At 47.8% G+C, this 15,817-nt stretch overlaps 1 protein-coding gene across 10 annotated transcripts in view; it reads left to right on the top strand.

Moving 5' to 3' along the window:
* DLG1 (discs large MAGUK scaffold protein 1) overlaps window positions 1-15,817 on the top strand; it is a 103,682-nt gene that overhangs the window by 37,249 nt on the left and 50,616 nt on the right. For 6 of the 10 annotated variants that reach the window (XM_077347925.1, XM_077347926.1, XM_077347924.1 and 3 more), the window contains exons 5-7: window positions 6,306-6,395; window positions 11,037-11,090; window positions 13,081-13,131. In XM_077347925.1, coding sequence (XP_077204040.1) covers window positions 6,306-6,395; window positions 11,037-11,090; window positions 13,081-13,131 — 195 coding nt within the window. The remainder of the gene's footprint in view (window positions 1-6,305; window positions 6,396-11,036; window positions 11,091-13,080; window positions 13,132-15,817) is intronic. The other 4 variants (XM_077347931.1, XM_077347927.1, XM_077347930.1 and 1 more) reach the window with 1 other exon arrangement.

The raw sequence follows: 15,817 nt of genomic DNA, 5'->3' as shown, positions 1-15,817 counted from the left end.
TGATGCAGCCCTGGCTCCACCCTTCCTAGTTTGGTGTCATGGTTAGGACTGTGGACTTCTAATCTGGCATGCCATGCCGGGTTTGATTCTGCGCTCCCCCACATGGAGCCAGCTGGGTGACCTTGGGCTCACCACGGCACTGATAAAAACTGTTCTGACCGAGCAGTGATATCAGGGCTCTCTCAGCCTCACCCACCTCACAGGGTGTCTGTTGTGGGGAGAGGAAAGGGAAGGCGACTGTAAGCCGCTTTGAGACTCCTTCGGGTAGAGAAAAGCGGCATATAAGAACCAACTCCTCCTCCTTCTCTGTTCCTGACTTGCTCAGTAGAGGAGCAGGTTTTGAGTTCTTTTCCGAAGCTGCAGCTCAGCCCCTCAATCCTCAATCGTCCTTCTTGGCTGGCAACGGTGCCCATTGTGCACTTGCTGCGTTTATAACCAGTCTTTGTTTCCAGCCAGTTGTGTGGACCAGAGATCTCTTCCTGGCATCTCTGCCTCAGTTTCTTGTCTGTTAGGCTGCATTTACATCTTGGCTTTGTTGTCAGCTTCCACTTAGTTCCCGGTGTCCATCTGTTGTTTTAGAGGCATGAGAGCTGCCCTTCCTCTGTTGGCAGATCCAGCTCTGCTGTGTAGTGCCTCCCAGCTCCCCGGGTCGCCTCTAGCTGGGAAGGGTGTCTTTGTGTTTGCGGTTCTTGGCTTTGGGAACAATCTGCTGGGAGAAGTGAGAAGAGCTCTTTTTTGGCTGCTTTCCACAGTGATTGAAAAGCCTCAGTTTGGTCCATTTGTGGTTGGCTTTATTTTATGCTGATGGTTGTGATCCCCCACCCCCACCACAGCCTGTATTTTGAAGCTGTTTTGACTTGGTGTTGTCTGTGAGTTGCTTTATGCATTTATTGCATTTAGGAATGCCTGCATCTCACCTTTTTGTAGATTAAAATCTGCCTTCCTGCGTGCCAGCAGTGTAAATGCACAATACAAATTAGTTTATTAAAGTGCCTGCATAAAACTAAAACCCCCAAAATAACAAAAAACCAAGCTGAGGGGGAAGCCCACATAACCATCTGCAGCACCAGCAGAAATGCTCAGGCTGGCATCAAAGTAATCCTGGAGGGATGGAACTATCTAAAACAGAGGCAGGTGGCCTGGTGAGCATCCTGGCACAGGGAGGAGAGTCCACCTCTTAAAGTGCCCCGTTTCACATGTCATGCAAGTCACCCAGGGATCCTCTGAACTTCTGGGGAAGTTGGTATGTTTAGCCTGGAGAGGAGACAACTGAGAGTGGATCTGACAACCATCTTCAAGTATTTAAAAGGCTGCCATGTAGAGGATGGAGCAGGGTGATTCACTCTTGCCCTGGAGGGACGGACCAGAACCAATGGGATGAAATTAATGCAAAAGAAATACCATCTAAACCTCCAGAAGAAGTTCCTGACAGAGCTGGTTTCTCAGTGGAACATGATTCCTCGGCAGGTGGTGGGTTCTCTATCTTTGGAATTTTTTAAACAGGCTGGCTAGCCATCTGACAGAGAGGGTGATTCTGTGAAGATTCAAGGGGGTGGCAGGTTACACTGTCAACGATATGGTTGTGGATGTCCTGCATGTCCTAGATGACCCAGGAGATCCCTTCCACCTCATATGGTTCTATGCTTCTAGTGGGAAGGTTACCAGCAGTAATGAGGTAGTCTGAAAGTGGAGTCAATGGGGAATACATATTGATCTGTATGTGTATTGCCAATCAAGCTTAACAAAAAATGTAACGAGCTTAGTTCATTTCTTTTCAGTAAATCCCGAGTTTATTTATTTGAGAAGTTGGCTGGGAGCCTGATATAAGCCTCTGTTTACAAGCCAACACCTAATTTTTTATGTATATATTTATTCTATGCTGCGCAAATTACAAATATCAGTAAATACTGTTAAAATAAATAAAAGGATATCTTATTTAGATTTCTATAAATCCATGAAACAAGTTTAATATGAAATGACTCACTGAGAGACTTGAGAATGTTCAGCCTCAAGAATCAAAATCATAGAAGAGTTGGAAGAGACCTCCAGGGTCATATAGTCCAATGCCCTGCAGAATGCAGGAAATTCACAACTACCTTCCTACCCACAGTGACCCATGCCCAGATTATGCCCCCCCCCAAAAAAAAAAGAGAATCCATGGCCGGTCTGGTGAAAATTCGCCTCCTGATTCCAAAGTGACAATTGGAATTTTCCTGGGTATGCAAGAATTATAGAATCATATCGTTGGAAGGTACCTCCTGGGTCATCTCAAAATCCTACAAGCTAGGCTCTAGCAATATGTGGACCGAGAATTTCCAGAAGTACAGGCAGGGTTTCGAAGAGGCAGAGGAACTAGAGATCAAATTGCCAACATACGCTGGATCATAGAGAAAGCTAGGGAGTTCCGGAAGAACATCTACTTCTGCTTCATTGACTATGCTAAAGCCTTTGATTGTGTGGAGCACAACAAATTGTGGCAAGTTCTTAAAGAGATGGGAATACCAGAGCATCTTATTTGTCTCTTGAGAAACCTATATGCAGGTCAAGAAGCAACAGTGAGAACCGAACATGGAATCATTGATTGGTTCAAAAGGAGTTCGGCAAGGGTATATACTGTCGCCTTGCCTATTTAACTTGTGTGCGGAGCACATCATGAGAAAGGCGGGATTACAGGAGTCACAAATTGGGATCAAGATTGCAGGGAGAAATATCAACAACCTCAGATATGCAGATGATACCACTCTAATGGCAGAAAGTGAAGGGGAACTAAAGAGCCTGTTGATGCGGGTGAAGGAGGAGAGTGCAAAAGTTGGCTTGAAACTCAACATCAAGAAAACAAAGATCATGGCATCCGGCCCTCTCAATTCCTGGCAAATAGATGGGGAAGAAATTGAGATAGTGACAGATTTTATTTTCCTGGGCTCCAAGATCACTGCAGATGGGGACTGCAGCAAATAAATTAAAAGACTCTTGCTCCTGGGGAGGAAAGCTATGGCAAATCTAGATGTCAAACGTAAGAGAACTCACAACTAGCTTCTTAATTATAGAAAGCTTTATTGAGAAGTACTACACGCATCAAGACTGGAGAAGTCAAATCTGACCTGAATACAGATTTGCTTCTTCTTATCAATACAATTCTCCCGCCTAAAACTTGAAAGTTCCCAAGGGAGGGGGGAAGGAGAGAAGAGGCACATGCAATTAAAACAGTGATACATTCTCATGGCCTTGACTGGGTGATAGCGAAACCAGGCCCAGCCGAGAGGCCTCAACAAGTGATAAGAGTTACAACAACATATTTCACTTATAATTGTTAGCAGGAATATAGGACCTGTGGCAACCAGGCACCAAGCAATATAACTGTCATGGAAGAACTCAGGCTAATTTATGACAGAGATTCTACAATCCTGACATCCTTCCACCCTATAACTGTCATGGAAGAACTCAGGCTAATTTATGACAGAGATTCTACAATCCTGAGCAGTAGATAGCATCCTAAAAAGCAGAGACATCACCCTGCCAACAAAAGTGCATTTAGTCAAGGCTATGGTCTTGGGGAATGGTAGATAGACATGGGGAATGGTAGATAGACTCCGGGGAATGGTAGAGGACAGGAAGGCCTGGAGGATCATTGTCCATGGGGTCGCGATGGGTCGGACACGACTTCGCACATAACAACAACAACATGGTCTTCCCAGTTGCAATGTATGGCTGCGAAAGTCGGACCATAAGGAAGGCCGAGCGTCAAAGAATTGAGGCCTTTGAACTCTGGTGCTGGAGAAGACTCTTGCGAGTCCCTTGGACTGCAAGGCGAACAAACCGGTCAGTCCTAGAGGAGATCAGCCCTGACTGCTACTTAGATGGCCAGATCCTGAAGATGAAACTCAAATACTTTGTTCCACCTCATGAGAAGGACTCCCTGGAGAAGAGCCTAAGGCTGGGAGCAATTGAGGGCAAAAGAAGAAGGGGATGACAGAGAATGAGGTGGCTGGATGGAGTCACTGAAGCAGAAGGTGCAAACTTAAATGGACTCCGGGGAATGGTAGAGGACAGGAAGGCTTGGAGGATCATTGTCCATGGGGTCGCGATGGGTCGGACATGTCTTTGCACTTAACAACAATAACAACATTGCTGTCTCATGTTCAATGTATGGCCTACAACATACTAGATTCACTAGATCCTTTTCACATGTACTACTGCCAAGACAGGTCTCCCCCATCATATAATGATCCATTTGATTTTTCCTACCTAAAAGCAGATCTTTACATTTATCACTATTGAAAATCATTTTATTTGTTTTAGCCCAGTTTTCATAGAATCATAGAATCATAGAGTTGGAAGGGGCCATAAAGGCCATCTAGTCCAACCCCCTGCTCAACGCAGGATCAGCCCAAAGCATCCTAAAGCATGATCTTTCCAGCCTGTTTTATGTGATTTTACAGTGATTTTATACTTTATTGTAAACCGCCGTGAGACCTTTTGGCGAACGGCGGTATATAAACCCAACTATTAAATAAATAAATAAACAAACAAACAAATAAATCTATTTTGGTCTTAAAGGTGCCTGTCTGGACTCAGACTTTGTTCTGCTGATTCAGACCAACACAGTGACACCTGAATTTGTCTGCCATGAGTACTTCAGCACTGAGAGTACCAAGGTTGTGTAGTGGTTAGAGCAGCCTTTCTCATCTCTTTTACCCTCGACATTCTTCTGGCTTTGAGAAACCCCAGAACTGGGCAGGTGTGCAGAATATGGCTAGGAAATTTTATGTTTGGGGGTTACCACAATATGAGGAACTATATTAAAGGGTCGCGGCAGTAGGAACGTTGAGAACCACTGCTGTAGAACGCTGCACTGTAATGGGTTTAAACTATGCGTAGAATGATGTTGGCTAGATATCCAGAAACAAAAATTCACAGTCAGAGTAGTTCCTCTGTGGAACGGGCTGTCTAAGGAGGTGGTGACCTCCCCCTCACTGACGGTCTTCAAATGTCGCTGTGTACATGCCACCTGGGGCTCCTCCCCACCCCCTCCAGGCCCATCATTGACTGTTTTGGGAGGGGGGTCAACATCATATATGGTCCCTATCACCTGATAAATGTTTAACCAATTTCAACAAATCAAATAATTAATTTTTAGTATTTTTATTATTTAACTCCCACCCATTCAGGGAATCCTTTCAGGGCTGTGAAGAAAACCTAGGATGTCATGATGTCATGGTTGGAAAAGCCTGGGTTAGAGTGTCCAGCTCGTGTCTGGGAGCGTTGGGGAAGCTTGGTGGAATACCGTGAGCTGGTCACACGTTTTCTGTCTCCATTACCTCACAGGGTTGTTGGGAGAATAAAATAGGGAGAGAGAGAGAGAGAGAGAGAGAGCAGTAGAAGTTGCTTTGAGTCCCCCTTGGAGAGAAAGTGGGAGGGACCATCAGAGAAGGAAATAAAAGGTGTGGGCAGCATGCTTTCCAGGCCTCACATTGGATCTTCTAGAATGTTGGCACACTCAACAATATTGGGGAGTGTTTTTGATGGAAGAGCTCAACTGGAGGGTGAAGATGGTTTGAGCCCTCAAATATAATAAATAATAACGTTTCTATAAGAGAGGAGGAGGCTTTTACAGACATACTAACAGACATACTTGGGAGTGCACAAGCGGTTGGGGACTGCTGTGCTGGGGAAGGAGTCATGGCACGTGGAGCTCTTGGGCCAATTAGAAGCCACCAAAAGGTAGCACTCCCTTCCCTGGCCGCAGACAGTCTCTGCTGCTAGTGGGACGTTCTGATTTCCCTCCCTTCTCCAAGCAAACGAGCCACATGGGGCCCACGCAGAGTCCTGACTCCAAGATCCAGTCATTGTACAGAATGCCATTTGATGGAGCTTCCCTGCTAGAGATACTGGCCATGGCTGCCCTTTGGACCGTGCTGCAGTGTTGACAGGCTGCTTTCTGAAGTGTTTGCGGGAACAAGCTGATCTTTAACAGCCTTTGGTTCCAATCTGTGGTCTTGCCTCAATCCGACATGGAAATTACATCCCTAGGGGGTGGGGTGGGGTGAGGGTCCCAGAGGAACCACTTTGGCTTTCCCCTTGGCTTGTGGGCAGGGAGGAGAGGCAGCCTGGGTGCGCTGTGCCCTGGCAAATAGGCTGCTGGAGAAAGAGGGGAGGGGCACCTCTCCTGCCAGGTGCGCCTCTCCCAGGGAGCTGCTTCGGCTGCAACCAGACTCGGTCTCACCTGCCCATCCAGGAGGGTGTTTAGCAAGAGTTTTTATCTGTGCTGCATTGCTCTGTTGACCTTTCTTCGTTGATGATTTTAGACCACGGAAGAGGTGCCTATCTCTCCTTCCCTGGCCCCTGTCCTGCCAGCCCCTGCTGAGGCCACATTCGTCCCATCCTCCAAATCACAGGTTTTTATTCCTTTTTTGCATTTTTGTGCTTCCTGCCATCTTTGTGGATACGAGTGTTTCAGTTATGGCATGCAGCTTTGGTGCTGGGCTGAGCGTGGTTTGCATGGGGCTGCAGGTGACCAGGGTGTTGTTGCTGCCCAGATCATGCAGTTTTCTCCCTTATAGAAGGCCTGTAATTTGTGTTCACCTTTATGGAATGACCGAGAATTCATTGTCCTCATATTTCCCTTCAATATTGTGATTTTTATCCTGCCTGCTTCTTGGATAGCAGGGTGCAAAGTGGCTTTGCAAAGCTTTAAAAAACAAGCACAGCTAATAACATTGCAACAATAGAACAAGAAGAGTGGCCAAGATTGGAGCTGAGGAGATGGAAGAACCCAGCCCCTAGTTAAAAGCTCCCCCCCCCCCCCAGTAAACCTGTCAATGACAGTTCTAATCTGCTCTGCTCGTGATAGTTTCTTTCGGACTGGCTGCATTCTGCATGGCAGTCTGTCTCCTCTTGAGCCCCTTTCCAGAGGTTATTCTTTGGGTGGGGTGGGGATAAACAGCAAATTAACCACCATTGTCCCTTCCTGCTCCTTTGCCTGCAGACCCTGCTGTGACCTCCTAAAGCTGTCCAGCTCGAGATGCCCCCTCCCCCAGTCCAAGTAAAGTGCACCCACTACTTCTTTGGTTGCCTCTGAGCCCCAAGGGCCAGGGGACTGGTTGCTTGTCATGGCCTGTGAAGCAGTCATTCTGTGGGGGCTTGCTAGTTGAGAGCTCTGTAGGACACCAGGGCAGAGGAAATGGCTGGGGGGGGGTCCCGCCCGCCCCTGCCGGGCGGTCCAATGCAAAGGCTGCTGCTGACTGTGCTGCCGCCATGTGTGAGCTACTCAGAAACGCCCCCTGGAGGTCTTCAGAGACGAGAGTCTCTTGGGCCAAGAGCTTTTTTATCAGTTAGGTGATCCAGTTGACAAGACTATCAGTGTGCAATGTTTCTGCACATCTTTTAGTGCTCAGCAGCACAATGAGGCCAAATTGTCAGATTTCGTTCAGCAGGACATAGTTGCCATGACAGCCACAGGTCTGTCCCCAATCACATGGCAGATCAGCCAGCCAGATTGTTCTTTGCAAGAGTGGGGTTGACTGATGAGCTTGGGAAATGTACCAGCAATGCTCTCCTCGTGGACTGGTCATTGTTCTGTGAGGTTCATATTTTGAATAGTTCATTTTATTTATTATTATTATTTATTTGACTAGTGGCAGAGCCCATTCGTAAGAACAGGCTTTGAAAGGGTCACACCCGGGGCGGCAGCGAGGCCTTTCTAGGCCTTTGAGAAGCGCTCCCTCCCCCCCCCCCCCCGGCCGGGCCTCTTACCTGGGGCCCTGCAAGTGGAGTGGCAGAGTCACAGACTGGCTGGCTCTAACAGCCAGGCAGCCTGTGAGGTAAGCGGTGAGGACTTGGTGAGGGAGGGCGGGAGCTGTAGGGGCAGGGCCAATCAGGGTGCAGCTGGCTGCACCCTGATTGGCCCTGGAGAGGCTGGACAGTCCATCCCCCAAGGCTGTTTCACAATTATTAAGAGACACCAAATGGATAAGATTTGCATGACCGCCACTCTTGGAAACCAGCTTGCGGCGGTTCACAATATTTCAATACAAATACAGTATATTAAAAACCATTACAATTCCCCATTAAAACCCCATTAAAACAATGACTCAATCACAATGATGGCCATTAAGAAAAAACTATTTGCATACAGGCCTACTGGATGAGCAGAAGGGAGCGGCTGGATAATTGGGCATAGGGTGGAACATTCTGGGGAGCCACCTCAGACAAATGCCTTGTGGAAGAGCTTCGTTTTGCAGACCCCCCCCCCGGCTCTTCAGGGAGCTCATTCCACCAGGTAGGGCCAGGACGGAAAAGGCCCTGGCTCTTGTCAAGGCCAGGCGTGCCTCCCGTGGTCCTGGGATCATCAGCAGATTCTTACCCGCAGAGCGAAGTGCCCTGTGCAAAAGGAGATAGGTGGTCTCTCAAGTATGCAGGACCCAAGCCGCCTATAGTCTTGAAGGTTAATACCAAAACCTTGAACCTAATCCGAAAACAAACTGGCAACCAGTGCAGCTGCTTCACCAGAGGCTGAACATGGGACCTCCAAGATGATTTAGTGAGGACCCATGTAGCCGCATTCTGTAACAGCTGTAACTTCCGGGTTAGGGACAAGGGTAGGCCCGCGTAGAGTGAGTTACAGAAGTCTAATCTAGAAGTGACCGTTGCATGGCAGAGCCTCTTGAGACGGCTCCCTTGCCAGGGCTGCGGTGGACGCGTCTGGTTTCCTGAGTGTTTGCTGGATGTTTCGCCCTTGGGTGGCAGGACCTTCTGTTGAGGCCCTCATGGAAAGATCCTGACTGTTGACACACAGGGTTGTTCCCAAAGCCCATCTTCTCAGTGAGTCCAGAAACAAATCCAAGCCCCCTGTTCAGTGATGCAGGCTGCCAAGTGTCTGGTCTGCCTTCCCCATCCCATCCCATGTGTGCAGTTCTGTTGTCCAGAGCATGGGGTCTTGCTTGTGAGGTGGGGCCTACAATCCATGGTCTGCTATGATCTGGGTTTGGGGGCACTTTTTCATATCTCCTGTCTGTTGTGACTGTACCATTTGACAGTCTTTCCTCCAGATGAAATCAGAATTTCATCTGTGGCTTTGGTTGTTGCAGACCCAGGATGCAGAGAAGGTGCTCTGGCCCTTACCTGGCAGCCCTGCCGCATCCTGCTTAGGAGGGGATTTCCCAGGTGGGTCCAGAAGATGGTGAGCCTTCAGTAAAGGGAGGGGTGCTGACTGCTGTGAAGGAGGCAATGGGTTTCCAAAGCCCCTTGGAGGCACAGGTGCTCGAGGGGCATGGGGTAGCCAGCCATACAAGGTGTTTGTAGAGGAGGCAGATTATTCAGACCCATTTCAGTAGGCTATAAAGACTGCTTGGTGCTGCTTGCTATGAGATGCTTGGCTTGTTGAAGGCTCTTAATTTTCTGCTGCTTACTGATGCTGATGGTTTTGCTGTGGCTTTGAATCTGCTTCTCAAATTCCTTGTTGCTCTTCTGTGGTTCTGTCTTGGATTTTCCAGGCTTTGCAGTTATATTACTGGGAAGCTGAGCTGTCTGAGTTGAGAGCACGTGCAGAAATATTCTACTATATTTATGGTGGTGTGTCACTGTTGTTTGGGCTGATGTTTTTTTCTGAAACACAAGCTTTGGGGGTCTCATTATCTGTGGAATGACATGGTTTTCATTTTGCCTGGATGGTTCTGTCTGAATAGAGCACATATGGGGGGAGGAGGGACACCTGACAGTTACAAGTGTATACACCCATCTCCCCAAAAGTCTGTTCTGAGATGGTTCTCCCAGCTTCTGACTGTAGCAGCAGCGGCTTTAAATAATTGAGAGAAGAGAGTGTGTGTGTTTAAGTTCTGTTGTTTGCACTTAGCACAGCCATAATGCCTTTAATGTGCAGCTCCTGTGCAAGTCCAATGCAAACTCTTGCACATCAGGCCATGATCCTGCATTATTTACAGCCCAAAATAGAAGACTGAGGAGGGACTCATGGCTGGCCTGGGGTGAGAGCTTCCCAAGTACTTATCCTATTTCCTGCCTTCTGTTTCAACCCCAGCCACGTTCTTCACAGGCTTAACCACCTGGGGTCAGAATGTTCCATTGCATATCAATGGTGCAGATGCTTCCCTGAAGCCAGAAGATACTTCATCTAGGTGTAGAGTCACCATGCTGCTGTCATCCTCTCTCTTGTGTTGGGTTTCTCCAGGTTTTGGGGGGTTGTTTGATGAATCTGTCTTGGTGGCAGAAAGTGCCGCTACGTTGCAGATGATTCATAGCGATTTCCGAGGCTAGAGAGCAGCAGAGGGGGGTTGCCATTGCCTGCTTCTGTGTAGCAGTCCTGGACTTCCTTGCTGGTCTTTGTCCAAGTACTAACCCAGAGTCAGTCCTGCTTAGCTTCTGGGAGATGACTGATTATGCTGACCTGGGCCATCCTGGTCAGGGCTGTGTCGTGTTGGCTGCGTATTTGTTGAGGTTTTACACAGTACTGGCATCTGGAACATAATTTCGGGTGGCCAAGAGGTATATATCATTATTTTTCTTCATTTGAGGGACGTGAACTACATGTGTGCTCTTTCCTTCTGCCTTGAATTCAAAAGCCTGAGTGCCCTGAAATAAAGCATTCCTGGCCTTTGTGTGTCCTCGAGAGGAATTTTATAGCTTAGGTGCAGGTCTGCAGCCCCCTCTCTTCACTGGACATATCTGCTCAGGTATTATTGGATGCAGCAGACACAAACCATACCATCATGGGGATATAGATGTTTTCTGTTTGAAGCATCTGGTTTATTGGGGCTAACAATGCAGTTCAACTCAGTGCTCACATGACACCCAATATGCAGTTGCCCAACACGCTTACAAGCAAGACAGACATGCCCAAGGAGACGTTATGAACTGGCTTTTCAGTTGAACAATGGGTTTTGTCTGCATCTTCTTACAATTCCTTTTGCAAATGAAAACACTTCACTTTTTTACAGCCAGCTAGACAGAGGTCAAAGCATGTGGGGGTTAGTAGTCATTTATGGGACGGTCCTTCTTACATGAACCTTTGCTTTCATTTCAAGGCAAATCCCCCCCCACTGGTGGTCAATACAGAGGCTCCGGAGACCTCATCCTACGTAAGTCTTCAGCTGGAAAGTATGTTTATCAGACACAATTCCACCCCCCCCCCCCGCAAGATAGCCATTGTGCCAGCTAAAGTGTCCATTTGGCTTAGTAGCCACTAATCTCTCCCGCTGTCTCCAGAGCTTGGTGAGGTTAGCAAGAGCTGGAGTTCAGGCCCAGGAAGTAAAGGCCTTCAGTCTGAATCACAGACAGCAGAGGGTTCTAAAGCAGTGCCTAAAAAAGAGGTGCAGTGCTGCTGTAATTGGGTGCTCTTCCAGAGGACAAAATTCACAGATATGCAATCTAGAGCCCATCCAGGATTTTATGGGCCTCATACCTGCCCTGTAGCCCCCTGCTTGGAAATGGGCATTGGATTGACAGCCATTCTTAGAAGAGAGACCAGGGATTCTGGGTTAGTTTTTAGGGGGGGGTATCATCTGGACATGGAATTGGGGTCCCTGTGGGTGGGCAGGTAGTTGTGAAGTTCCTTCATTCTGCAGGGGGTTGGACTAAATGACCCTGGAGATCCCTTCCAACTCTATGATTCTGTCAGCCAGCTCTACCAATATTAAAAATTTTCCACCAGTAGGAATTGGAGACAGACAAGGCCAGGAATACATCTTAGTTGTGGTTCTATAGCTTCACTGTGCGTCCTTCTCAAGGCGTGTAAGTTCAGTGTATCCCCGTCCCAAAGATACAGCAGCTGCTAGGGAGCACAAGTGCTGGTGGAGGGCTTGGAAGGCCTGCCACAGTGTGGGCAGCTACTGTCCAGGAAGGACCAACCAGTGGTTGTGTGTCCCCACCAGAAGGAAATGAGGCCAGAAGGCCTTCTGTGGCTGACAAACCATAGAAATATAGAATCATAGAGCTGGAAGGGACCTCCTGGGTCATCTAGTCCAACCCCCTGCAAAATGCAGGACCCTCACAACCCTATCAGTCATCCACTATAACCTGCCGCCTTGAATCTTTATCTATCTATCTATCTATCTATCTATCTATCTATCTATCTATCTATCTATCTATCTATCTATCTATCTATCTATCTATCTATCTATCTATCTATCTATCTATCTATCTATCTATCTATCGGTCAGATGGCTATCCAGCCTCTTTTTAAAAATTTTCAAAGATGGAGAACCCACCACCTCCCCAAGGAAGCCTGTTCCATTGAGAACTACTCTGTCAGGAACTTCTTCCAGATGTTTAGACGGAATTTATTTTGCATTAATTTCATCGCATTGGATCTGTTCCATCCCTCTGGGGCAAGAGAGAACAATTCTGCTCCATCCTCTACATGGCACCCTTTCAAATACTTGAAGATGGCTATCAGATCCCCTCTCAGTCATCTCCTCTCCAGGAGAAATAGACCAAGCTCCCACCACCTTTCCTCATAAGTCTTGGTCTCCAAACCCCTCACAGTCTTTGTTGCCCTCCTCTGAACATGCTGCAGTTTGTCTACATCCCTCTTCAACTGTGGGGCCCAAAACTGAACACAGTACTCCAAGTGAGGCTGAACCAGAGCAGAGTAAAGCAGTACCCTGGGATCTGGACATACAGCCCAAAATCCTATTTGCCTTTTTAGCCACCGAGTCACACTGCTGACTCATGTTCAATGTGTGGTCAACTAGATTCTTTTCGCACATGCTACTGCCAAGACAAGTCCCCCCCACCATCCTATATTGCTGAATATGGTTTTTCCTGCCTAAACGCAGAACTTTACTTATGTCCCTATTGAATTTCATTTTATTCAGTTTAGACCAGTTCTCGAGCCTATCAAGATCATCCTGTAATCTGATTCTGCCATGACAGTCCCCTGCCATGCAGAGTAGTCTCCAAACAACTGTGCCTCTGAACCAGATGGCTCCCTCCGACTCTGAAAGGCAGCGCAGACCCCCAGTCACTGCTGCCGCCCCCATGGCAGCTTCTCTGGCTCTTTCCAGTCTCTGGCAGATGGATTCCCGAAGTGTTGGAAAAGGCATGACGGGTGTTTTTGTATCTCTGTAGGTTAACGGCACGGATGCAGAGTATGAATATGAAGAAATTACTCTGGAACGGGTAAATATTCACTAGTTGTTTGGAGGTACATGGAGGGGACCAGTTTCTTTTTCTGTCCTCTGGCTTTTGTTGGCTTGGCTGCTGTTGCTCAAGATGTTCTGCTGGGGGCCCTTCCTGTCAGACAGCGCTTCACAATGGTAGGCTGCTCTCTGCCTTGGCTGCTTTGGCCCCTTCCAAGGGGGCAGCTGAAGAGAGCCACCTGGCCCATCACTGACTGTGCCCCCCGTAATCTATAAACTGACTCAGGCTCTTCAGCTTCAATCTTATTTCTGGGAGGCAGGAAGAGTGTTGGCTTCCTTTTTACATTTTTGGCAGGATACTTGGTCTAATGGCCATCTATGGCAGCAGTTCTCAACCGCTTTTAGCTGGCGACCCCAGCAGCAGTGTCCGTGCGTGTGTGTGCATGCTCAGGCACGGGCAGGCGCACAGCGCTTGGGCAGCTTAGATGCAGCCACTGCCAGGGCTCCTCTGCCCGCCGCTGCTGCCCGCCTCCGATTGCGGCCACTGCCGGCCACTGTTTGCGGTCGCTGCCCATGCAGCAGCAACAAACTTGGTTCTTCAGTGTCCAGAATGTTAAACAGATCCCAACGTGTTTCACTATGTAGCTTTTTCAAGGGACATCTAACCTAACCCTAACCCTATCAGGAAATTTTTTTTCACAGTCAGAGTAGTTCAGCAGTGGAATAGGCTGCCTAAGGAGGTGGTGAGCTCCCCCTCACTGGCAGTCTTCAAGCAAAGGTTGGATACACACTTTTCTTGGATGCTTTAGGATGCTTAGGGCTGATCCTGCGTTGAGCAGGGGGTTGGACTAGATGGCCTGTATGGCCCCTTCCAACTCTATGATTCTATGACATCAATTTTAATGTTTTCAACCGGAAACAGTTAACAGGGAATAAGACTGTTACAACAACTACTGCTCCTAGCTTAAGGCATTCAGGACACCTATACTATAACATTTGATACACCATACTGGTATCCCAGTGCCCTATTACTTGCTTTGTGTCTGGTCCTTCACTGGGTCCTACCCCTCCTATTTCATTTTTTCTCCGGAACATCTAGAGCAGACTGCTGCCATGCACTCCATGTGGTGCTGCCCTTGATCCCTTTTCAGAATTGACATCACAGAATGTTGACTAGGAGTGTGTTAGAAGGACCCTACTCCTACAGGTTGGGCCATTTTTACTGGCTTCCAGTCCAGTCCCAGGTCAGGAAACAAAGTTTGACCTGTAAAGCCCTGTGCAGCTCGGGACCTACATACCTACTCCTTTGTGAACTTAGCTGATTATTGTGACCCTCTTTGGAGACCCTTCTTCAGGTGCCCTCCTTCATCTGAGGCCAAGAAGTGGCAAGCAGAAAAAGGGTTGTAGAATTCTCTATCTAGGGAGATTGGTTTTTCCTGTCCTGTCATCACCTTTTGTGAAAGGTAAAGCCTTTCTGTTTTGTTTTATTGTTTAAGACCTTGATGCCCTGAGTTTAGTGAGAAGGTGGTGTGACCATGTTTTGAATAGATAATAAATATATAAAAGCCTGATTGCCAGTTAGGGTTGGGTGTGGTGGTGACCTCTGGGTGCAATGCCTTTTTGTCCCTGCCAAGACATTTCCTGTGTGCTTGGGCTCAGTTTTTCTCCAAGAGGTTTTTCTTCCCATGTTAGTCAGCATGCATCCTTGCGTCTTGGGTGGTCTTGGTGCTTTTATTCCAGCTTTGATGTTTTAGAATGTGCCCCAGTGTCTTTCCTAGGGGACTTTTAGGAGTGGATTGTGGCCCCATAAGAGTAGAAGGTGGCCACTTCCACTGGCGAATGTACACAGTTGGGTTTCTTTGTTTGTTTATTGTGTTGGAGATGAATGCTGCGAATACCATGGACAGCCAAAGTTACCAACAAGATAGTTTTAGAGAGGAGCAAACCAACTATGTCATTAGAAGGCAAGATATTACGGCTAAAGCTCACTTATTTTGGACACATCGTGCGATCAGACTCTTTTCTAATCATTTCTGATCATCTGATCATTAATGCTCAGCATGGTCAGCAGCAAAAGGAAAGTGGTCACCAAAGGATCCTCTGGCTCGACACAGAGCCGATACAGGGATGACCATGAACCAACTGAAAGAAGCAGTCATTGACAGAGACGAATGGAGAAAACTTTCCTATAGAATCACCGAGGGTCGGACACAACTGAATGAATAACATCATATTTATTTATTTATTCAATTTATTCCTCACCACTCCTGAGAACGACTCATGGTGGGTTGCAATGTCCGATAAAACCCCATTAAAATGGACAACAATCATAATACAAAAAAATCCGGCAACCTGGCGATAATGACTCTATAAAAAACCTCCCCACCCAGCCATTGTCTCTGGAGGAATGGAAGAAGAGGTTGAGATCTCAGACTGATTGCTGGATGACTGGGGGGGGGGGGGCTTGAGCTTCTTCGCTGCCCTGGCCTCAACCATAGACCTGATGGAAGAGCTCTGTTTTGCAGGCCCTGCGGAATGCCAGAAGCTACCGCAGGGCCCGCAACTCACCCAGAAGCTCATTCCACCCGGCCGAGGCCAGGACCGAAAAGGCCCTGGCCCTGCTTGAGGCCAGGCGAGCTTCCCTGGGGCCGTGGTTGTCCTTGTTTCTCTCAAGGACAAGATCCAATGGGAGGTATTGTGTATGTTTTGGAAAGTTTTGCTTGTTC

Source organism: Paroedura picta, chromosome 8 (assembly GCF_049243985.1).
Source record: "Paroedura picta isolate Pp20150507F chromosome 8, Ppicta_v3.0, whole genome shotgun sequence".
Taxonomy (NCBI): domain Eukaryota; kingdom Metazoa; phylum Chordata; class Lepidosauria; order Squamata; family Gekkonidae; genus Paroedura; species Paroedura picta.
The sequence above is the reverse complement of the archived record's forward strand: the minus strand, read 5'-3'. Positions and strand labels throughout refer to the sequence as shown.